We start from the raw sequence: 24,325 nt of genomic DNA on the forward strand, positions 1-24,325 counted from the left end.
CTCAAGACTGGACTACTGTAACGCGCTTTACATGGGGCTGCCCTTGAAGAGCATTCGGAGACTTCAGCTTGTCCAGAATGCAGCCGCGCGAGCGATTGTGGGTGCACCTCGGTACACCCACGTCACACCTATCCTCCGCGAGCTGCACTGGCTGCCTGTTGGTCTCTGGACTCGCTTCAAGGTGCTAGTCATTACTTTTAAAGCCCTACATGGCATTGGACCTGGGTACTTGAGAGACCGCCTCCTGCCGATCACCTCCCTACGACCAATTAGATCCCACAGATTAGGCCTCCTCCGAATTCCATCTGCTAGCCAATGTCGACTGTCGACCCCTCAGGGGAGGGCCTTCTCTGTGGCTGCTCCGGCCCTCTGGAATGATCTCCCCGGGGAGATCCGGACCCTCACTACCCTTCCAGCTTTCCGCAAAGCCACTAAGATCTGGCTGTTCCAGCAGGCCTGGGGCTGATGAGTTCCCGGCCCCACTTAATCTGATGTGACTGTTGCCTTGTTTTTTAACTTGCTTGTTTGTCTCTTGTTTGTATTCCCCTTCCCCCCTCCTTGTTAGCTGCCCTGAGTCCCTCGGGATAGGGCGGCATACAAATATAATAAATGATGAATGATGAATGATTATTTTTTTTTGCAATTTCCTTCTGTACATTTCCACCTACATCCATTATAAATGTACTTCTCCCCTCTTATTTCAGTTTCCCTTTGTCTATACATATGATACTATTATATACATTCCTTAATTTACAATCCTTCATTCTATTTATACATGTTTGTTCATCTCTACCTATACATTGTTAATTTATAACTCCTGTGCCTTCTTCATTTATTCTTTCCTTAAGCTTTACACCTGTCCTCTAATCATTTGTACCACTCATTCCATACCATATAAAATTCCTTGGCATTTTTCTATTTTCTTTCTGCTGGATCAAATATAAAAGAAAATAATATCTTGGCCCACTAGAATCGCCAATAGTGGGACATGACTGAATGGATAACATCAGCATCAGCATCACCACCACAAAAAATAATATTTAGAACTAGACTTTGTTACATTTATATAAAAAAAGCAATGTCTAAGACATCATTTTGTTGGAGATGTAATAAAGATAATGCATCTTTAAAACATGAGTTTTACTATGTTCTATATTTAACATGTTTTAAGAGAAAGTAGTAGACTGCATAAATATGACTGCACAACAAAAACTAAAATTGTCTTGAACTATATACCTAGTACATGGAACCTAACAATGTAAGTGGATTCTTTATGCCCTTACTATGGTTAAAATACTGATTTTGCAACATTGCAAAGATAAATGTACAGGTAGTCATGACCTCAATGGAGCCTGCCCATTATGGTCATATGTTGTGGTGATCACAAAACACTCAGATAACTTTTATGATTTCATAACTCTTTTTGCTATGCTTGTTAAGTGAATGTAAAGCTTTAAAGTGAACCATGGTTGTTAAGCTGTAGGTAAATGAACACCACAATTGATAACCAATTATTTCATATGGGTGCAGTTTTGTCAAAAACTGGAAATGCTGCTTTTCAACAAAACCATCATAAAACATGGCCCCATGGATGTGGGCTGCTGCAAACGACCGTTAATGCAGCCATGTTGCTGAGCTCCTGAAGTTTGGTCATGTGACTGTAGAGGGGGCCCAACTGTTGGAACTTTGAATTTCAGTTGTAAGTCCTCTTTTTCAGGTTGCTCATAACATTGAAGAGACTGGTCATAAGTCAAGCTCTACCTGCATGGCTCTGTTCACTAGGTAAATTTACGACCTATTACACTTGCCATCTATGAACATATTGCCTATATAGACATACATTTTCTAAGGGCAAGTATAATGAAATATGGAACTCATTTGTACAGTAAAAAGAATAGATATATAACAGTGATTTGAGCAAGGTGGCCATTCTCTCATTTTCAGAGCTCTGAAGCTGTTGGAGATTGCTAATGTGTGTTCCCCTCACAAGAAGCAAATATCTGGAGCACTTGTGGGAAATCTCCTGTCCTCTTTTTGTCCAGAGAGATTCAAAGAGCCTGTCTGTTCACTGGCTCTTCATCCTTTGCTGTGTTCATCGACTCTGCTTTTAAACAATCTTCAGTCCACCATGTCTTCCTCGGAAATGCACATCTATAATTTCCAAAGCATAAGAACAGTACATGCTTCTTATGTAATGGCTAATAAAGAAGCAATTTAATGGCTAATTATCCTTATTTATATATTAAGTTTATATCTTGCCACAATCCAAACTTTCCAAATTTTAATCAAAGACAAAAATAAAATAGATGTAGATAAACTTTAAACTCGTCAATCAATGTTGATGGCTTATACAAACACCTGCCAAATAAAGAAAATAAAAACCATTAAATGTTTCAGGAGCAGTAATTTAGACTCAGAATTGGAGGACATCCAAGGAGAAATGCATCATCCTTGTAAGAATACACATGGGGCTAAATTTATTTGAGTCACTTGTCCACACCGTTTCCCAATTATGGGCCAGCAAAAATTATTATTGTTTAATTTATATTTTTCTCACAGGATAAAAGACAAAAGGAAAAAGGATAGAAAGAAAAAGTGAAAGAAATGAAAAAAGAGAAGGAAAATAAACAAGTTAAGAAATATGAAAGCAACATTGGGGGCCCAGTAGATACAGCACTTATTGAGGCATCTTTATACCATTGTTAAGATATAAATGGGGAAGAAAGACCCTTTTGCTCTTCATTCACCTTCTACTCAAAAAGCAACTGTATTAACTAAACTATATTTATGAACTTTTTAAAAAATCCCAAGAAGAGGAATCATTCCCAGGTTGCTAAGGTAACGGTGACATGTCTCCCATTGTGACACCTGCCTTTGCTGGTTCATTTATTAACTGGAGGCCTTTTGTGAGTTGTGAGACGGCTGCATTTCTTTCCTGTTTTGTTGGCAACACTCATATTTCCTCTATTTTGGGTAAAGAACTGTTTGTATTTAGAGGAGAGAAGATATTACTATGGCAAACAGGTGATACAGCTTTGAAAGACTCTATGAAAAGTACAGAAGCCATAATCACCAACTATCCCTTAAACTCTTCAGAAAAATTGCCTGTTCCCAATTAGAAAAGCGCATTTGTGAGAGAGACAGAGAGTGAAGTAGAAAGAAAAATATCAAATCTAAGGCATTTGGGGTAATATTCACTGAATCTGATACTCTTCACCTGGGATGTCTTCTGTGTGTACGTGCGCTTTTGTGTTACATTCAGGGGTGGGCTGCTATGAGTTCGCCCGGGTTCGGGAGAAGCCGTAGCTAACATTATGGCTGGTTCAGAGAACCTCCAAATCTCATCCCTGGCTGACCCCTCCCATCCCACCCCATCCCTCCCAGGAGTCTCCACACAGCCCGTTTTGGATGCGAGGTAAGTGCAGGGCCCATGCAGAGCCTGGGGAAGGCAAAATCACCCCCCTCCCGCCATGGTGCAGGAGGCTGACTAGGCCAGACCCACTATGGTCATACCCAGCAACCAGGCAGAGAACCCGTTGCTGAAATTTTTGAAGCCTGCCCCTTGTTACATTGCTTGGTGGATGATTTTATCGGCTTGTGAATTCTCTCCTGATTTGTACTAGGACCAAAGAGCAATACTTCTTTCTCCTTGTCCACTTCTTGAAGGGAAAGCAGAATAAAACCTAACATTCAGAAATGTAAGTACAATATTTTAATGGTCTCTGTGTCTGTCGTGGTATGTCTGGCCATCTATCCTCTTGTACAAAAGAGAGACTTCCATTTGACAAGTTATCAGGTACAAAGCCAGTGATGAACAAAAATGGAAGAAAAAGGGTAGAAATTTCCCATCAGAATTTAGAATCATGAACTGCTTGCCAGCAGAAAGTTGTAGTTATATGTTAAGAACTGACTGTACTCCGAACTGGCTAGTATTGTATAATGGTTGTCCTCTGCCAGAATGTACACAATATCAACAAAGTGAATTTCAAATATCTTCTTCCATTTCACCTTATTGCAGCAGTGGTGTGAATAAGTAACTACACCCCTCCTACAGACATTGATTTCTTGCAGCAAAGTCCACAAAGTCTTGCGGGCCCTGGAAATATGTCACTGATCATAAATAAAATTAATTGGGTGATTCTGCATAAACAAGGGAGTTGCTCCCATCTGGGCTGCCAAAAATCAACTTCTAAATGGCAGCAAAGAATTGGCTTTTAAATTTTTTTTTATTTTTTGTTCTTTATATACAATTATAGGTATACATTCACCTAGTTATTATTCTTTTTTTACATTCATGGTTCTTATATATTTGTCATTCCATTTATAGAATTATAATATTCCATTTGGGTAGCTTTGTTTACATCCCTCGCCTGTTTCCTTCTTCTCTCTTACTTTTCTCCCTCCCTCCCTTCTCTACTTCTTTCCTTCCACCTTTCCCTTCCTTCTTCCCTTACCTCTCCCCTCCTCTTACCTCTTCATAGTCATCTAGCAGTCCCGTTGAAATATGCAGCCCAGATATAATGTGGAGAAGGGACACAAAGATGCCACCACTTTTTATATCAAAACAGATTGCAGTTTTTTCCCCTGAGTCATCGAGTGACAATGAAGTGTGAAATTTGGAAGGCAGGGAGGTGGCATTAAGTCCAGAACTAACAATGCTGTTTGAAATTTATACGTGACCCAGCAAGTTTGGATTGAACATATAAAGTTCAAAATTCCATAAAGAACAAGGCACCAGAAATCACAAAAGACAATTATAATAAACCAGTGTTGGGATTCAGCCAGTTCGCACCACTTAGGGAGAACTGGTTGTTAACTTTCTGAGCAGTTAGATGAACTGTTTGTTGGAAGAAATCATTAGGGCTGAGAACCAGTTATTAAATTATTTGAATCCCACCACTGTAATAAGCATATATGGAATGGCAACCAGGATAACCCCAAGAGTTCCCATAACAATGGTAAAATAACAATCCTTCTCATATATCATTAATAAATAACTATTCTAAAAGGACAGAGAAATCCTAACTAAGTAAGGTCTCATTTCATCTGAAATAATAGCAATAGCACAGACTTGTATACAACTTCACAGCCCTCCCTACCCGGTTTACAGAGTCAGCATATTGCCCCAACAATCTGGGTCCTCATTTTATGAACTCGGAAGGATGAGTCAACCCCTTGAGCCAGTGAGAATCGAACTGCTTGCAGTTAGCAGAGATAGCCTGCAGTACTGCATTCTAATCACTGTGCCACCATGGCTCTTATAATGATTGAATCAACCCCCCTCAATAAAATGAATCAACCCACCTGGATGCTTGAATGCTGAATGAGCTCAGTTTCTGACCTTATTAACTGCTGGATAAGAAACAGTGATTTGGAGCAGAGAGTAGAAAGGATAGATAGGAGAATTTTGGTCCAAGAGAAATAGAAGTTCTTTAATAAACTGCACAAGAGGCCCATGAAAGTTTGAGATAGTTCAGACGGCTGGTAGCATGTCCAAGTGGGAATTGCTAAATCCTCCCTTTCTCATTATCTGTTCAGGCTAGAAAGGCTTCGGATCCTCATTCAAAATAGGAATGCCAATGTGGGAGCCACAGAAGAGGAGAATGAATGCAGCCCGGACCGACGACCAGCCACTTCTTTAGTTTCTGCCTCTCAAGGTGGCCAAAGCATGGGAAGCAAACAGAGGTCACCAACAAGAAGCCTCGAGAAATCGCCAACAAGATCCCGGGCATTTCACTTTTGTCGAGCAAGCAGGGACAATTCAATCAGCGATGGGGAAAAAGTTAGAACATTCTGGACCTGCTGCAGTAATTGTAAAATCAGTCCCCAGGGTTTCAAACCACAGGCAGAAAAGCAACAAAACACACCAAGTTCCAAAAGTGACCCGGTGGATAATTATTCCAAACAAGCCAATTCATTCGCGATCAGCATTGCCACAGAGAGCACAAATATGAGGCGATCTGATACCACAAGTAAGGGGAGCCTAAGGTATAAGAGGGAAAGCGAGCAGTAGGTAAAGGGAGTAGTAGGTAAAACTCACTTGGGTAAATTAAGGCAATCCTAAATGTTCCCAATTTCTATTGGCTCAAGTACTGTATTTTTTGGAGTATAAGACACACCCTTCCCCCCCCAAAAGAGGGTGAAAATCTGGGTGTGTCTTACTGTATATACTGAATACAGCATTTTTGGCCTCCCGAAACCCTGTCCCGTACATCCCATTTTTTGCAAAAATGGACACAAAGAGGGTTCGGAAGGCCTGTAGAGTGCTCCTGGGGGCTGGGGAGGGCAAAAAACAGTGAAAAAGGATCCATTTTTCACAAAAATGGAGGTATGTTTTGCCCCCCCCCCCCCAAGCCCCAGGAGCACTCTGCAGGCCTTCCAAACTCTCTGCACACCCCCCCCCTTTTTTTTAAAGGGCCCATTTTCGCAAAAAAAACCAGGCCATTTTTTGTTCATTTTCCCCTCCCCAGTCCCCAGGAGCACTCTACAGCCTTCCAAACCCTCTGCACACAGTTTTTGCAAAAAAAACGAGCCCATTATTTTTGTAAAAAAACAGGCCCGTTTTTCACCTTCCAAACACCCCACGGGGCGCATTTTTGCCCTTCCTGGCCCCCAGGTGCACTTTGCAAGCCTCCCAAACAAATGCATCATTTCCCACAAAAAACAGGGCATGCAAAGGTTTTGGGAGGTCTGCAGAGTGCTCCTGGGGGCCAGGGAGGACAAAAATGTTTTTTTTTAATTTACCTCTTCAAAATCTTGGTGGATCTCATACTCCAGTGAGTCTTATAGTTAAAAAATACGGTAATAGAATTTTAGAGACCAAGAAAACAAGAAAACAATCAAGCTCAGAGAGCACCAAGAACCCTTCATTTCAACCTTGCATTACAGATATTCTCCTCTATCAATATATTAACTTTTTTTTAAAAAAAGTTAGTGTCTACTAAAATGTCTATAGAGATTCTCAGTCATCCAGGTCATGGTTGTCCCAAGGTGCTTTTTCAAGAGGCAACTGGACTTCCTTGCTTTTCATTTCTCCTCCAAAAAGCTTCTTCAGCTCTGACTGAATGGTGAGGAATGGAAGGGTTGATATTTCTTGCAGACAGCTGGTCATTTGCATTCCTTTAGAGAGTCATTGAGGCCTCTTGGAGGTTTATCTGTGTCCTCAAGGTCACTTGAGTAGTGCAAATAGGTGTGGAGGCTTCTTGGAATTGTTGAAAGGACTGTGTTGTAGACTGGATATGGATGATGCCGTATCCCTCCCCCTCTGTTGCGAAAGGGCTCTTTAATTTTGTCATAGATAGCTTCTTTGACCTCTCTTTCAAACCAGTGGACCTCTCCATCCAAAATGTGGAGTTTGCTATCTTCAAAAGAGTGGCCTTTGTCTTTTAAATGCAGGTGGACTGCTGAATCTTGTCCTGATGGGTTTGTTCTCCTATGTTGTGTCATGCATTTATAGTTATTTTGTTCCCCCAATGTACAGGTCTACACATGTGTCACTGCATTGTACTGCATATACCACATTGCTTAGTTTGTGTCTGGGTGTTTTATCCTTGGGGTAGACAAGCTTCTGCCTTAGTGTATTCTTGGGCTTAAAGTGTGTACACATGTTGTGTTGACTGAAGATCCTCTTGAGCTTTTCAGATATTCCTGGAATATATGGAATGACAACATTGCTTCATTTTTTGTTTTCTTCTGTTATGGACAAGCTTCCACTGGGTCTTTTTTCGGATTTGATGTAGGCCCAGTTGGGATAGCCATACATTCTGAGGGCTTCCTTGATGTGTTTTAGTTCTCTTTCTTTCCCATCTTTGCTGGGATAAAATATAACCAGTCTATAACACAGTCCTTTCAGCAGTTCCAAGAAGACTCCACACCCATTTGCACTAGTCAGGTGACCCTGAGGACACAAATAAACCTCCTAGTGGGCTTAATGACTCTCTAAAAGAATGCAAATGACCAGTTGTACGCAAGGAATATAAATCCTTCCATTCTCCACCATCCAGTCAGAGCTGAAGAAGTCTCTTGGATGAGAAGCAAAACATCTTCAAAGAAAAACAAGGAAGTCCAGTTGCCCCTTGAAAAAGCACCTTTGGGTGTCTACCAGAAGTTAACCAACTTCTCCCAATGTCATAACGAAACAAATTGCATTTAAAGAGAAGAAGGGTAAGAACTTGCCTTGATGAGAAAGCTAAGATTTTGTCTCCTACATGCTACCATTCCCTTGCTGAGCCATCCCCCATTCTCTTGTTGCATCTTTCCCACAGTTTCAACAACAGACACTGTGGATTCCACATGCCTATCCTTCATATCAGCTGAATCAGAGCAACCCAACCACCTGTTGGATGTGGAAGCTATTGTAACCCTCATGGAAAATGCTCACAGAGATGACAAGGTATGGCTTCTGTATTGCTCCTGAAGAAAGCAACCAATCTTTAAAGAAGAAATCTTGACAGCTACCATGTTTCCTCAAAAACAAGACAGGGTCTTATTTTCTTTTGACCCCAGAAATAAGCACTTGGCCTTATTTTTGGGGAGGTTATCATTTTTGAGGTGCAGGAGGCAGTGAGCGTGGCCACCTCATGGCTTCTGCTGTGTTGCAATATTTTTGAGAAGAGCTTATTTTCAGGGGAGAGCTTATTTTAGTGTATGACTTAAAAGCATGGTTGGGCTTATTATCAGGGGAGGTCTTATTTTTGGGGAAACAGGATACATATACTGTGGCTGTCACTTGGCTTCCAGGGGCAACCTAAGGTATTAGATATCACCTCTAAAGTCCCATATGGTTTTAAATCTGGGTATCTGTGAGACTCTCTGCTCTAGGTAGATTCTACCTGTCTGATCTTGTCTATGACAGAGGATATATTATGAGATCTTGTCCACAAAGTGATATGATGGAGGGGCTATCTATGGAACAATCCCCTTTCTTTGGAACAGTTCCTCTTTCCCCTCTTTCCTGCAAAACTAGAATGAACCCTTCCCTGATACTATTTGGAGAACTAGTTAAAAGGCTTTGCTTTTCCACAAGACTTGGGCTGGAGTGTATTTGTGATGTTTTTCTTAATAAGAGGATGAGAAAAGGATGTAGTATAACTACTAGGTTATTTGGATATTTATTCATATGCTAATTGTATCTGTGTGACATTTCACAAACATAAACACATGCACTTTAAAAACAAACTAGAAATGAAATTACATAGAAGCCAAGCCAATTAATTTTCACACTCCAATGTCAATTAATCTTAATTAAATATCTTCTATTAATAACTATGTTTTCATTAGGCTTCTTTTCCTTATCTCACAATCCATATTCTTAGTTTTTTCTGTATTCAGCATGCTTTCCCCTATCCTAAAAGGACAGTTTTGATGGCATAAATGTCTGTATATACAGTAGTTATTATGCATCCTATCCCAAAGAAAGAAAGAAATTGATCCCTCCCCCAAACCACATTAAACACTAGATCATCTACTGTGAAAGGGAAGACTCAGCCACCCTCTTTTCTTCTCCCTGTGGGAAAATTCAATATTATATTTCCCCATGTAGAGGGGGGAGAAGATAAATCAGCATCAGGGATGTCCAACATTGGCATCTTTTAATACCAGTGGACTTCAATTCCCAGAATCCCTTGGCCAGCCATTTGAAGTCCACAAGTCTTAAAGTTGCCAAAGTTGGATAGCTCTGTTCTACATGAGCTAAGCTTCATTTTTCATGTGGCAACTTGCCCCTCCCTTAAGAGGAAGCTAGTGGAATATTACAATCACAATGTGGAATCAAAGGAAGTGACCAAATGTTCTTTATTTAGTCCTCCATCTGAAACCTCTGGGTGGAAGTTTCAGAAACTTTTTGTGAATATTTAACCACAAGTAAATTAAAGAGCCAGTGAAAAGCCCCATTCTCTCAAAAGCCTTCTTTTCCTTTTGTGCTACCTTTTTAGCTTGCAAGCCTGAGAATAGAGTCTACTTTGGTATTGGACTCATTTGTACACCTGCATACTATTTTTTAATCCCATTAATGATTAATAACGATAAAATAGTGAAATTATACCTGTGTTAATAACTCTAATTATTAACCATTGCAGCAGTTCCTGGATAACCATGAAGAAAACATTAGTTTCCTGCGTGCCATTTCTGCAAGTTGCGTGGCTGCACAAAAATGTGGCCAAGACACACTGGATCTTCCATATTCAAAAAATCAGTTGACTGAGGCACTAGTGGTAAGTGAGAGCCAACTCCAATCAGACCAAGTGGGAAGGTGGCTACCAAATAGTGGAAAGTAAGCCTTGGATTTTCAAGGCAGAATTAACAGGGGGAAGCAGCCCTTGTTGGCGGAATTAAGACATATGCCACCAAATCAAGTTCTGAGACAAAGTTTCCCTGGCTGTTCTAATCAAGGAACAGTGGAAGTCAGTGGTGAGATTCAAAAACTTTAGCTACCAGTTCTGTAGGCATGTCTAGGTGGGCATGGTATGGCTTCGTGGTGTGGTTTGGTGGGCATGGCAAGGGAAAGATACTGCAAAATCCCCATTTCCTCCCAATCAGCTGGGATCGGGAGGCAGAGAATAGATGGGGGTGGGGCCAGTCAGAGGTAGTATTTATCGGTTCTCCGAACTACTCAAAATTTCCGCTACTGGTTCTCCAGAACTGGTCAGAACTGCTGAATACCACCTCTGGTGGAAGTAAACAGAAGAGAAAAATGGAGGCAATCCATTACCGTAAAACATGGCAAGGTTTTTAGACCAATGTGCCTTTGGCAAAATAGGATCCAAACCGGAAAGGTAGATTAATAACTCATTATTTATGCATAAATAAAAAAGGTCTTTGTGGATACAAGGTGGGAGGCCCCTTAAAAGGGAAATAATCATTTTATACCCAGTTCAAACATATTTGTGTTCTTCAATTGGCTTGATAACTTCATTTGAGTCATCAAGCATCTAGTAAGCATGTTCAGTGGCTGTATATGTACCATGGAACAGTTCATAGAATTGCTTGATAATCTTAGCATGATCTTGTTCATGCCTAATTGCATATACAGGAGGGGTGTTTGCCACATTATAATGAATTTTCAGGTTAGTCAAGTTCTGCTTTTTGCATAGGCTTTGCATCTGGCTGGTCTGAACCAGTTTTTATCAAAATCTATATTCCACAAGGGAAATTTGCATACTACTAGAAACATAAATCAAAAGTGTCCATGGAGATTGTCAGTCATCCAGGTCATGGTTGTCCCAAGGGGCCAAGGTGCTTTTTCAAGAGGCAACTGGATCCAAGAAGCTTCTTCAGCTCTGACTGGATGGTGTATAAACAGGAGTATAAATCCTTCCATTCCCCATTATCCAGTCAGAGCTGAAGAAGCTTCTGGGAGTTGCCTCTTGGGGGGAAAAAGCACCTTTGGGATTAATCAAAAGTGTTCCTTGTTACTGAAAACTGTTACTCAAAGAGGGCTCCTTTGCCTGCTCCCATCATTCCCTTCTCTGATGCTAAAGAGTGAAAGTAAATGAGCTCCTTTAGCATCAAATCAGACCACAAGACTAGCAGAGGACAAGAAGCCTGACCGAGCAGCGTGCAAATACTCTTGCCCCATTGACATTTTCCTCCATCTCTTTCAGATGGTGATGGAGACACTGCCCAGTCACTCAGTCCCATCTTTCATTCTCTCCTGTTCTATGCTCGCTGTCTACAACCTGAGGTAGCTGCTACCTAACAAAACAAAAAAAAAACACCTTTGTGCTAGTTCTGCAGCTGGGGGTTTGTTTCTTTATAAAGCCAAATTAGGGGAAACGGTAGCTCCAGTTAGCAGCATTTGTGACCCTCTTCATTTTAGGAACAAATTCAGATGCTCAAGGTCAGCCATAGCTATTCCACTGCATGCTGTTCTTCTCTTCAATACTGCATAAACCATCTCTCCCCACCACCACCACGGTCTCTTCTTGGCCTCCCATTTCTATCAGTATTCTCTAAACTCTCAATCTTTGCTCTGCTAACAAATATAAGGACTTGTTTTGTTGATTCTGCCACTAACAGCTTGACAGCACTCAGATATTTTCACCTTCATTTTTTTACTTGTACATTAATTGTTACGCTGTCCTTTCTTTCTGATGACAAATGTTATATTTAAGAGCGGAGGTGACACAGTGGCTAGAGTGCAGTACTGCAGGCTACTTCAGCTGACTGCTAGCTGCAGTTCAGCAGTTCAAATTTCACCAGGGGCAAGGTTGACTCAGCCTTCCATCCTTCCGAGGTGGGTAAAATGAGGACCCAGATTGTTGGGGGCAATAGGCTGACCCTGTAAACCACTTAGAGAGGGCTGTAAAAGCACAATGAAGTGGTATACAAGTCTAAGTGCTATTGCTATTAAAATGTATTAAATTAAAGTCATTGATAGTTGCCCAGTAAAAATAACCTGCTTTTAGTTCTCCTTTATAAACCAGAAGTCTTAGAATGATTTCCCTTCTTTCTTTTATATCCCGATCTAGCTCTTGCTCTATTGACATAGACACACAAACACACATGGTGGGAGGTTGCCTATTTCTATTAAATAAGGCACCCGGGCCCTGTTTCCCATTGCATAATCTATGCCTTCTCTCTTTATTTTACCAGCAAAATGAAGCCCTCGCTTGCTTCTGACCTAGAAACAGGTATTTTGCGACTAGCTCTTCACGGTATATTCAGCATGGAAACGCAAACAACCGAACCTCATAGTGTGGTAAATTGGGATGCAACTTTGCTGGTCTGGGGGCAAATATGCTGTGCTTTTTAAACTCATGTCATTGAGTGATCTTCCATGCTGAGGACTGTGCTGTAGAAATGTACGTCCCAGAAATCAATAAGGGAGGAGTAGATGCCATCTTCTTTTTCCTAAATTCACATAATATAATTCATGTTATTATGACAAATTCACATAACTTATATTCAGGTGTGTGCACATGTGTGTGCTAAGACACACAAAGCAACAATAACAATACTTGCGTATCTAATGAAATGGAGATGCATAAATCCATGAGGACTTGTGCCGTAATAAATTTACTCCTCTTTAGATAGCTGGTTTGTAATGAAGTTAGAGAATTCCATCCTGGGAGATCGGCCTGCAGAATTTTCTTCCTTTACAGGCGCTGTACAGATCATCCTTTGACACCCTGGACATGATGCTGAAGGGCCTGCTGTCTGAGGCACCTACCATCAGCCATCTCCTATTTATATTAGAGGTAAGAGGCTAAAGAGAAGATGGTGGTGGGGTTCTTCTTGAGGTTAGTATGAGTGGGAGAGGTTGAAATTGAACTTAATACATCTTAACACATACAACCTGAAGCCTCTAGATTTCTCCAGGTTCCCCAAAATTTCTTCAATGACCTCTAGAGATTTAAAGTGGTAGGTCAACATTTCCAATACATTGTTTCAGAGCTGCAAACAAATTCTCAGGAATAAAAAAGAGGTCTCAAGTCTTTTCACCCCATAAACCCTCCTTATTTTGGGCTGGTCCCCCCCCCTTACTTCAAAGGTTTCGATTGTCCCATCTTTGAATTTTGATTCTGTCACTTTTGACATTATAACATCACTGGCCTAATCTCAAGCAGTCAGTACTCAGTAGCAAAAATAAAATTTAAAAAATGTTCAAATTCAAGAAATGGAGCAAAAAGGGTCAAGACTCTTGAGTGGCCATAGTTCAGAGATGGTATTCTATTTTCTTCACTACCAGTTCGGTAGCGGCAGCATGCGCACCCCCGCACTCACTTTGCTTGCACGCAGCACATCTGGGCAAGATCCTTAATGATGTCTGGGTAGGTGGGTGGGTGGAGCATCACACCCCCGCCACTACCAGTTCGCCTGAACTGGTGCAAACTGGCAGCATACCACCTCTCCCATAGATATCAATAAAAGTTGGATATTATCTGGATGAAGATACGATAGGCCAATCTTTTTCTGACTTCCTATTTCCTTCCACAGCACATCAATTTCTGGATTCGTTCACAAGACCCTCAAGAGAGGTTCAGAGCCATTAATTGCAGCATCTCCTTACTTCGCCATGTGAACCAGCAATCAAATTTTGAGGTAGGTGATGATTTGAACTTTGAGATACTAAGCATATTGAAAGAATACACCAATCACCCCTTTCCTGTTTATAAAACTTTGATCCTAACTAAACTTAAACTTACAGAGAACCTACTTTCCGTAGGTAAAGACGCACCCAGATTTTCACCCTCTTTTGGGGGGGGGGGGTGTTTTATACTCCGAAAATACAGTAGTTTTCCCATTGATTACGGGTGGGAAAAGAAGAGCCTCAAGTTGAAAGGCAATTTTTCTATGGCATTAAGTGATCGTATCAGTTGGGAGTTTTAAGAGTTGAAATTCCACCCTTATGAGCACCACCAGTTTGAGAGAAGCTATTCTATGTAATGTTGTAGTCTTCCATGAAGATTATAACTGAGGATAGATCATAATTTTTAAAAATCTATTCCTCCACTGGATGCTGATATTCCCAACTGAATATTTTTTTGAAATACTATTTTTTATTATTATTGGAGGCATGCCTAATACTCCTGTCCCCTCTTTTTTCCACAGCAACCTCATGAAGTGAATTAGGCTGAGAGTGAGTGCCCAAAGTCACCAGTTGGCTTTCATGCCTAAGGCAGGGCTAGAACTCACAGTCTCTTGGTTTCTAAGCCAACACCTATACTATACCAATCTGATTCTCTTCCTTAAACTAGATCTCTCTTGCAGGCTGAGCAGTAAATTGCTTTGCACTGCCACTCTTGAAGGGAATCAGTGTTTTCAGTCGGATTTGCATAATAATGCATAAGTGCAGTGAAAACTTGCAAGATGTCGGTGCTATTGCACAAGATCTTGGGAGTTTTCACTTTCTTGTAAGTGATGGGGTAAGGTGAATTTCTGGCTATTCAGGTCTTACTACACCGTCAGTGTGAAAAATGGTCATGTTACTTTTTTCAGTACCGTACAGAGGTGAATTTCTGCCGGTTCACCCCAAATCGGGCGAACTGGTAGTGGCGGCGGCAGGAGGCTCCGCCCACCCGCCCGGATGTCACACAAGCAAACCAGTAGTAAAATAAACTGAAACCCACCACTGGTATTGTAGTAAGTCTGAAAATTCACTAAGTGAACTGTTGTAAGTTGAGGACTACTTGTTCAATATCTAAAGCCTATTTAAATCTTACACCCATCATCCCCTCCAAAATACAGTATCCTTTTTGATAGTTTCTCATTCCAGAAATCAGGCGATTGCTTCACACTGATGCAGAGGTCCTTCCTTAGCTGCTGGTCACTTAAAGGAGAGTTTTTAAAAAAATGAAATGAAAAGCTAACACAAAACATAAAGAGAAGACTCCTTCTCTTTTCCTTCCTTCCTTCCTAGAAATCTGGGGAACTACCTGGTTTGGGACACCAGGTAGCACAATTTGCAGTTTGTATCACAGATTCAGTGGAAGAGGTGAGCTACCAAGCCAGAGATGCCATTAACTGCCTTTACCAACTCCTCCTGAATCATATGGGTAAGTGAAGCCTGCTTAGGAGAGAATGGGTCATCCCCGAGAGCTCCTGTTTACCTTCTTAGAGAGCAGAAGCTCCCAAACTGGGAGTGAGGAATATGAAAAAACTTTCAGAAGGGGAGTGATGGTGTGAAACCTTTAAAGAAATCACAGGATTAAAAAAACCACCAAACTATACTATGAAGATCTAATGGACTGGGAAAAATCATTTGAGGTGTGGGGGATGATGAAAAGGAAAGGGAAAGGGGACTACCAATCTTGATGAAGTACAGCTGGAAGGCTGAGGCTGAGGCAGGGCTGATAGGAAGACACACATAGCAGACTACAGGGAAGATAGTGGTGGAAGATCTAGTTTTGCACCTTCAAAACAGTGAAAAGGGAGGCAAGGGGAGGTATAATGATAGAAAATTTGGGAATCACAGTGGTGAGTGAAGCTAGGAATTCTACTCCAGCAAGAGCCACAATCTGACTGTCCTTATTTCAGAGCGTTTTTCAAAGTGTGGTTTTAGATATTGCAGGAGTAGCTATGGATCATCTGAACTCTACTGGCCAAATCTTTCTTTCTTCTATGTGAGGAGACAGGACAAATGTTTCTTATCTCACCACAGCTGCATTCTTAGAAATTCTGATGCTAATGCTGAAATCCAGTTCATCTGTCACATTTTCTCCTCCTTGGCTGGAGGAGTGAGTGACTCTCATTCTGGTTTTGGATTTATTTGTAGGGATTCCAGATAACAAACACCTTATGGTCAGCACTCACAGTCCTTCATATCTTTCATATACATTTTTCTTCCATAAAGGTGGCTCACGTAGCAAAGAATCAGCAACCAATTGAAAGTTGCCATGGTGTGATATTATCTTTCTTTCTTTCTTTCTTTCTTTCTTTCTTTCTTTCTTTCTTTCTTTCTTTCTTTTTCTTTCTTTCCTTCCTTCCTTCTTTCTTTCTTTTCCTTCCTGTCCTTCCTTCCTTTCTTTTTTCCTTCTTCTTTCTCTCTCCCTCTCTCTCTTCCTCCCTCTCTCTCTTTCTTTTATTTTAAAATGCATGTCCCTTCAACATGAAGCATCCTCAACATGTTAGGCCTTACTTTTACATAAATAAGAAATAGGATGTATTCCCCTCAACCCTCTTGCAGAATTGTTTCTCAAATCTGGCTTCATATTACAGCCAGAATTAGATGGAAATGTTTCAGAGAAGGTGCCCTCAGAAGAAAAAATCAGCTTCAAGTCCATGCGTGATAGAAATATGTCCAGAAAGCTAGCCAGCTGTACAATTGCAAAGGCTCATCATGCAGGGGGGAATGGGAATTAGGCCTCTGTTGTCTCCTTTTTAGGATTCAGCACAACAGAGCCCATAGAGTTATGGTGCCAGGAAACAGAAGACAAGAAGATGCTGGCTTATCTTGATGCCTGCAGGGTGGGTGAGGTAAGACCCGCTTTTGGGTGTGTGTGTGAAATAGGCCAATAGGCCAAGGAGGATCATGCACATCCTTCGTATCAGGGGTCTCTAACCCTGGCAACTTTAAGACTTGAGAACTTCAACTCTCAGAGTTCCTCAGCCAGCAAAGCTGGCTGAGGAATTCTGGGAGTTGAAGTCCACAAGTCTTAAAGTTGCCAGGGTTAGAGACCCCTGCTTTGTATAACAGCAATCCTGCTACTCATTAAAGGTAGTCTTTGACTTACAACAGTGACTGTTCCAAGTCAGAACAGCACTGAACAAAGTGACATGATCATTTTTCACAATTAACCACGCTTGTAGCTTCCCCATGATCATGTGATTAAAAATGCAAATGCTTGGCAACTGGTTCATACTTATGACCGTTGCTGTGTCCCAAGGTCATGTGACCTCCCTTTTGGAAACTTTGGACAAGCAAAGTCAATGAGGAAGCCAGATTCCTTTAACAACCCAGTTACCAACATATTAACTGCAGTGATTCACTTAACTACCGTAGCAAGAAAGGTGGCAAAATGGGGCAAAACTCACTTAACAAATATTTCACTTAACAACAGAAATTTTGGGCTCAAAATTTGGCTGTAAGTCAAGGACTGCCTGTAATCTGGTTTATATAGGTTTATATAGGTCAGTCTATAGGGGTCTTTTCAACAACACATTGTGAGAAGTAGCCTAAAGAAGCGTGGTATCCCCCTCCCCAATATCTTGCAATGAACTAATATGCCTTATGTATTAGTAAACAGATGCCTAACTTTCATAAGGCATGTTAGTTCATTGCAAGTATTTGGGGGGGGGGGGGGGGTATGCCATGCTTCTAGGTTGCCGATCAGGGCTTTGCCTTTTATGAAAAGCATGCATGTTAACTACAGGGGAAAAGCCATCTTGGATAGCAGCAGGGATGCCATTTAGTCCCAACTATTGCCTGCTCAGTCCATCTCCCAAAGCACATATTATATCTAATGATAGAGCTGATCCTGGTGAAACATGGACACATCAATGAAAATGTCTTTTTACTATTTGGTAGTAGGAATGGACCATTTTGACATATTTATTAAGTGAAGCCACCATCAATGACAGCAACTTCTGCATCCTCAGAAACATGAAAGGAATTATAGTTTGGTTTGAACTGGTGATATTGAAAGCTATCACTTAGAGAAAAGAAACTCGCTTCCTTGAGTTCCAGAAATTGTATTTTCCCATTCTGAACACAAGATGCCCAGCATCAGCTTAAATATATATACCGGTATTTCCATCATCCAAAATAGAGAGGTTTCAGAAAGAATAATGAGGAAAAAAATATGACTTCCTCCTATCTTCAAGTCTCTTCTCAATTATAATACTTACCAAGAACACATTTTGTTTATTTACTTGTATCCCACCTTTATTATTTTTACAATCAAGCCAAGGTGATGAACATATCCCACACATCTTCCTCCTCCTATTTACCCCACAACCACCACCATTTGAGGTGAGTTGGGCTGAGGAAGTGACTGACCCAGCTGGCTTTAATGGCTAAGGCAGGACTTGAACTCGTCTTCTGCTTTCTAGCCTGGTGTTTGAACCACTAGACAAAACTGGCAATACATGTCCAGATTTGGGGACATCAGTTGACTTGGAAAAATTTGGTTTTATAGAGGAAAAAATGGCAAATACTTTCAGGTGGTTGGGAAAGAAAAGTTTAAAGTTCTCTGTTTGATTTTACTTTTAATTTTAAGTTAGGTGGAAGAGAAGTGGGCATCGCAATTAATTCTAGATGCTAAAATATCATTGTTAAATTTTTAAATCATGTTATATAGCCCACCCATTTGTACTGCAACCCCCAAACCTATGGCACTTGGACACACCAGTTCTAAGTAGTTTGTATTGTTTGAAATTGCCATTATAGCTTTTTAAAACAAACTCATTGAATAACATTCCTACCATGCTTGGATAGTAACATGACCACGTGTTGGTTCCAGATATTCAAGAACATCTTCACAGAAGATCAGAAGAGAGCTTTTCTGCAGACCTCCTTGCTGGCCATGTATGATCCCTTGATGAGGATAAGTCAAGCTGGAATTCTTCTAGTTTATTCCCTCTTGGGGAAGACAGCAGAATTAATGCGGGAATCGGTAAGCTATTTGATTTGATTTATATGCGAGGAAATCACAGGGCCACATTCCTCACCCCAGTACAAATAGGCATTGCATGAAATCACTCCTGGTGGAATGGAAAAGGATGATGAGAGTCTCATGCAGAAGTCAAATAGTAGCATTGCAAATAGTTTATGTTCTTCAGCACCATTCCCTTAAGATGTCTGAGGCATGTAAGGTAAAGGCAAAGGTTCCCCTCGCACATATGTGGCAGTCGTTCCCGACTCTAGAGGGCAGTGCTCATCTCAATTTCTAAGCTAAAGAGTCAGCGCTGTCTGAAGACATCTCCGTGGTCATGTGGCCAGCATGACTAAATGTCAAAGGCACACGGAACACTGTTATCTTCCCACCAAAGGTGGTCCCTACTTGTCTACTTGCATTTTTTACATGCTTTTGAACTGCTAGGTCGGCAGAAGCTGGGATAAGTAACTAGAGCTCACTCTGTTACACAGTGCTAGGGATTCGAACTGCTGAACTGCTGACCTTTCTGCTTGACAAGCTCAGTGTCTTAGCAGCTGAGCCCTTGAGGCACGTACTTCAGGCCAATAAAATAACCAAATCTATCTACATAAGGGCAGTATATTCAGTAGGCCAAACAAAGGGCAACAAAACAGCACACAACTTTTTGAATTATCCAGAATTCTTAATCTGATGGAAAACTGAATAAAGGGAAGGAAAGGACTATTGGTTGATAATGAAACTAGACAGGCTTTCCATTCCATAAGGAGAGGCAACCTGATGCATTCCAGATAACATTGTGCCCTACTACAGTTCTCATTAGTCAGCATGGCCACAGGTCAAGAATAAAAAGTGTTGCAACCTAAAACTACAAACTTATTTTTAAGGAACTTGTGAGAGGAAACCACGAGAGGTCTGTTTCTGCCAATATAGAAATTGCCCCACAATGTCTGATTCTTTGTTTTGGGGTTGGGCTTCCGCTCCCCGCATCTCCAGGCAGAAGACGTGGAGAAGGAGATCTACATGCAACTTCACAAGCTTCGGATTCTCCGAGAGGTGCCTGAAGCATTGCAAAACTTTCTCCCAAATTAAGGTAAGGCTGTTGGTCAAGTGGCAGGGCTACAGCACAAACTTTTCAAGCAAAAGGAGACTCCATCACAGTCAGACAGGAAAGGTCTGGATTGACTCCTCTTTATTGGTACATTAAATGAAATCATTTTGCACTCAGTTTAAAGGATTTTGACTCAGAGAACTTCCACATTCCATTCCATAATTATCTTATTTTATTACTTATCTTATTAATAGAGTACTGCTTTACTGTAAAACCGTGGTCCCCAACCATTTCAGCTTGGCAGCCCAGCCTGGTGCGGGGAGGGCATGTGAGTGGCAGGCGCAAACACGTATGCAGAGTTCCATTTGTGTAAGCGGCATGCAAGCGCCCTTCAGTCATATGAATAGACCTTTGCGCACAAATGGAGGGTGCTTGCACTCACAGGTGAAGCTCCGCTCACACACGAGTGGAACTTTGCACACGGGCTTGTCTCTTTAGTGGGCCACCGGCTGTGGGTTGGGACCCCTGCTTTAAAATATCCAAAATAGAGGTGGGGGCAATTGAGTTGTCTGCTACAAAGTCATAGTACAAAAATTGGTTAATGAGCATACATCATAAAAGATAAAATCCTTTTATTTGTTCTCAACCATCACTTCTATAATTTCTGCAGGTAAATCTGTAGTTGAGCTCTTGACTCTCAATAAAAGCAAGCAATTCACACCAGTTTTATTATTTATTTGTTTGTTTGTTTGTTTGTTTGTTTATGCTGGGTAGAAAGTGCCTTCAAAGGAGTAGGATCTATGGACCAGTCATGAGATGTAACTATCTTTTCTGTTTCTTTGGTCTTAAAAGGTTTAAAAACCTCAGTAATTTGTAATTGTTTTTGTTGTGAATTATGTAATCCAGCTTCCTTTTTTGAAGGTTGCAAAAAAAAAAGTGGTTCATAATCTTTACAAGAGATTATGAATAAATTATAACACTCTATCTATTAGCTTGTTTAGCGTAGAGAGAAGCAGGCTAATTAGGTGAGAGATATATAATCACAACATACATACATACATACCCTTACTGGGATTCAAACCTGTGCTGTATTGCATCTTAGGCAAACGTCTTAGCCATTATGCCACAGGTCTCCTCCTTATCAGCTGAAGCCAGGGAAGAAGGTATATATTTAGCTCTGGGTATGGCTAGCTGATGAGAGCTAAATAGCTTGAAATAGATCTATACTAGTCTCCCTTTATTTATTTATCAGCACAAATAAAAAAACACAAATATAACAAAGGCAACAGTAAAAATATTGGGTTTCTGTTGTGATGGACTCTTGTGACGAGCCGATTGACAGATGATGGGAGCAGTTAGCTTCCTCCCATAATTGGGGCTTACCAGGGGTTGTGACACTAAATATATACCTTTTTCCCTGGCTTCAGCTGATAAGGAGGAGACCTGTGGCATAATGGCTAAGACGTTTGCCTAAGATGCAATACAGCACAGGTTCGAATCCCAGTAAGGGTATGGCTAGCTGATGAGAGCTAAATAGCTTGAAATAGATCTATACTAGTCTCCCTTTATTTATTTATCAGCACAAATAAAAAAACACATGTATGTATGTATGTATGTATGTATGTATGTATGTATATGTATATATATGTATATATGTTGTGTTTGTGCTGATAAATAAATAAAGGGAGACTAGTATAGATCTATTTCAAGCTATTTAGCTCTCATCAGCTAGCCATACCCTTACTGGGATTCGAACCTGATTTATTTATCAGCACAAACACAACACAAATGTAATAAAGGCAACAGTAAAAATATTGGGTTTCTGTCTGGATGGTCTCTTATGACGAGCCGATGGACTGAGAATGGAAGTAGTGACCTTACTCCCATATTTGGGCATACCAGGGGTTGTGACTTAAATATCTATATCTATATCTATATCTATATCTATATCTATATCTATATCTATATCTATATCTATATCTATATCTATATCTATATCTATATCTATATCTATATAGATATAGATATAGATATAGATATAGATATAGATTAGATATAGATGATATAGATATAGATATAGATAGATATAGATAGATATATATACACACACACACACACACACACACACACACACACATACACACATATATATATATATATATATATATATATTAGCAACAGTTATTGGTTCTTAGAAACATCCTTGTCTTTAATTGAAAGTTTCCAAGAGTACCTGAATATTTATTGCAGTGATGTTATCTTCTGAGTTCTGTTTGGATTGACTGCCTTTATTCTCTTCTTACTGAATAACTTTTAATCCAGGGGGATCCAACCTTGGCAATTTTTAAGAGTTGTGGACTTTAAATGACTGGCTGATTATGTTAAAGCTGACAATGTTGATACCCCTCCTTTAATCACAACCTTTGATGTGAAATTTGCCCAAATAATAATCCCAATAACTAAATAATATTGACATTTATTCTCAAAGGAGCTATTACAAGGCTCAATTTCTTGTATCACTATCGTAATCAGAAATGTCAATTGGATACATTGGCCACTGCCGGTCAATCTGTTGAAGGATGGAGATTTAATAAAAGTCGCTTTTACCTTTCCTATTTACCCTCTCTATCTGTGCCCCAAGAGATGCCCATGACTACAGTTAGTCCTTCCTCAATCAAAATTGGGACCACAACTTCCATTCCTAAGGGGGGGGAGGAAGAAGAGGAGGAAGGAGAAGGAGGAGGAGGAGGAGGAGGAGGAGGAGGAGGAGGAGGAGGAGGAGGAGGAGAAGAAGAAGAAGAAGAAGAAGAAGAAGAAGAAGAAGAAGAAGAAGAAGAAGAAGAAGAAGAAGAAGAAGAAACAACCAATGGTGATGAATAAGCTACAGCTCATCTCCTCCTTCCTTCTCCAATGCTTCGTTTCCAGACATTTAAAAAATCAATTCCTGTACTAATTAGAAATTTTAGCAACTGTAGTGTCAAAATATTGTGCTGCAGCCTGGAGAAAGCTGATATTCAATGATTAATCCTCAGAAGGGACATGATCATTTGTTCATTTTACCAATAAGATAAAAGCAGTTCTTTTGGATAAGAGTCTACACAATTTCTTCTAAATGCTGCCTTTATATTTAACATCCATGCAGTAATGTTTCCTATGTATAATTTATCTAATCTGAATAAGTTCCCCCTTTTTTTTAAATCCAGGTGCCATACTCCTGAGGACTGAAAGAATGAACCACTTAAGAAAGGAGGACAAGAATAGTGGGAGAGAAGGATTTTCAGTCTGTTTTCAACTGTTCCCTGTTGTGGTTTAACTTGTTTCCTCCTCCCATCCCTAATAGTGAGAAGCCATTTTTTTCTCCCTAGGAACCTTGAAGAACCTAGAGATTGTTTCCACCCAGAACTAATTTTGTGCTGGATCACAGAGTAGCATTCAATATAACGGGCACTTAAAAGCACCAGGCAGCATATGCCTAGGTATGGTGTCACCAGGGAAGCAGTGAATGATACACGCTATATTGGTGCATCGTTCAGTGACTCCAAGGGCCACAGCCAAATTTCTTTGTATTACTATTATTACTATTTCATTAAGCAAGCAAGGTGATTTCTGATTAAATTACTGTATATATTTTTGTGAAGGTTTATGCTTATGTGAGATCTTACCCTTATTTATTTCTTACTCTTACTTTTGAACCAACTCCTGAAGACAAAGATTCCAGGGTTTGTGGCATTTCATAAATCCTTTTTTCTTTTAGATTGAGAAGGTATTACAAGGATGCAGTCACCCAGAAAGAGGTCATAAAAAGAACAATGTGATTATTACATTAGCAGCCAGCTGAAAAAACACAGAACTTCTTTTCTCTGCTGTTCTATTTAAATCGTTCTTGTTTCTGTTACGCTTGGCATATATTAATATGAGCAAAAGAATTTCTGCAAACAGCTTCTGGCTGTTCTAAATATTTATAGTCTGTAACATTTGCCCATCGGCCATCGCCCATAATCAACTGCCCATAGATTACTTTGCAGTCTTAATTGAAAATTAAGAGTGACAAAGAGAAATCTAAGGGTTTAAGCTCTCGGCATGACTGATGTTCAGCTTTGTTCTCTGAAAATGATTAGAGGCATCTTCTTTTTAAGGTGTGTGGGAGATGAGGTGGGCCTCACTTTCCTCTAAAGCAGAGGTGGGAAATTATGTCCCTTTTATGATTTGTGGACTTCAACTGCCAGAATTCCTGAGCCAACAT

General features: G+C 40.4%; 1 protein-coding gene across 1 annotated transcript; it reads left to right on the forward strand.

The window, feature by feature from the left end:
• Positions 1–5,950: 5,950 nt before the first annotated feature.
• LOC116506167 lies at positions 5,951–24,325 on the forward strand. The gene is made up of 12 exons (XM_032213819.1): positions 5,951–5,972; positions 8,265–8,392; positions 10,077–10,211; positions 11,601–11,680; positions 12,592–12,697; positions 13,101–13,196; positions 13,936–14,040; positions 15,359–15,494; positions 16,823–16,914; positions 18,900–19,052; positions 20,028–20,124; positions 23,286–24,325. The coding sequence occupies exons 1-11, from the start codon at positions 5,951–5,953 to the stop codon at positions 20,121–20,123; spliced, it is 1,149 nt and encodes a 382-aa protein (XP_032069710.1). The 3' UTR covers position 20,124; positions 23,286–24,325.

This window comes from Thamnophis elegans, chromosome 3 (assembly GCF_009769535.1).
Source record: "Thamnophis elegans isolate rThaEle1 chromosome 3, rThaEle1.pri, whole genome shotgun sequence".
NCBI classification, from domain to species: domain Eukaryota; kingdom Metazoa; phylum Chordata; class Lepidosauria; order Squamata; family Colubridae; genus Thamnophis; species Thamnophis elegans.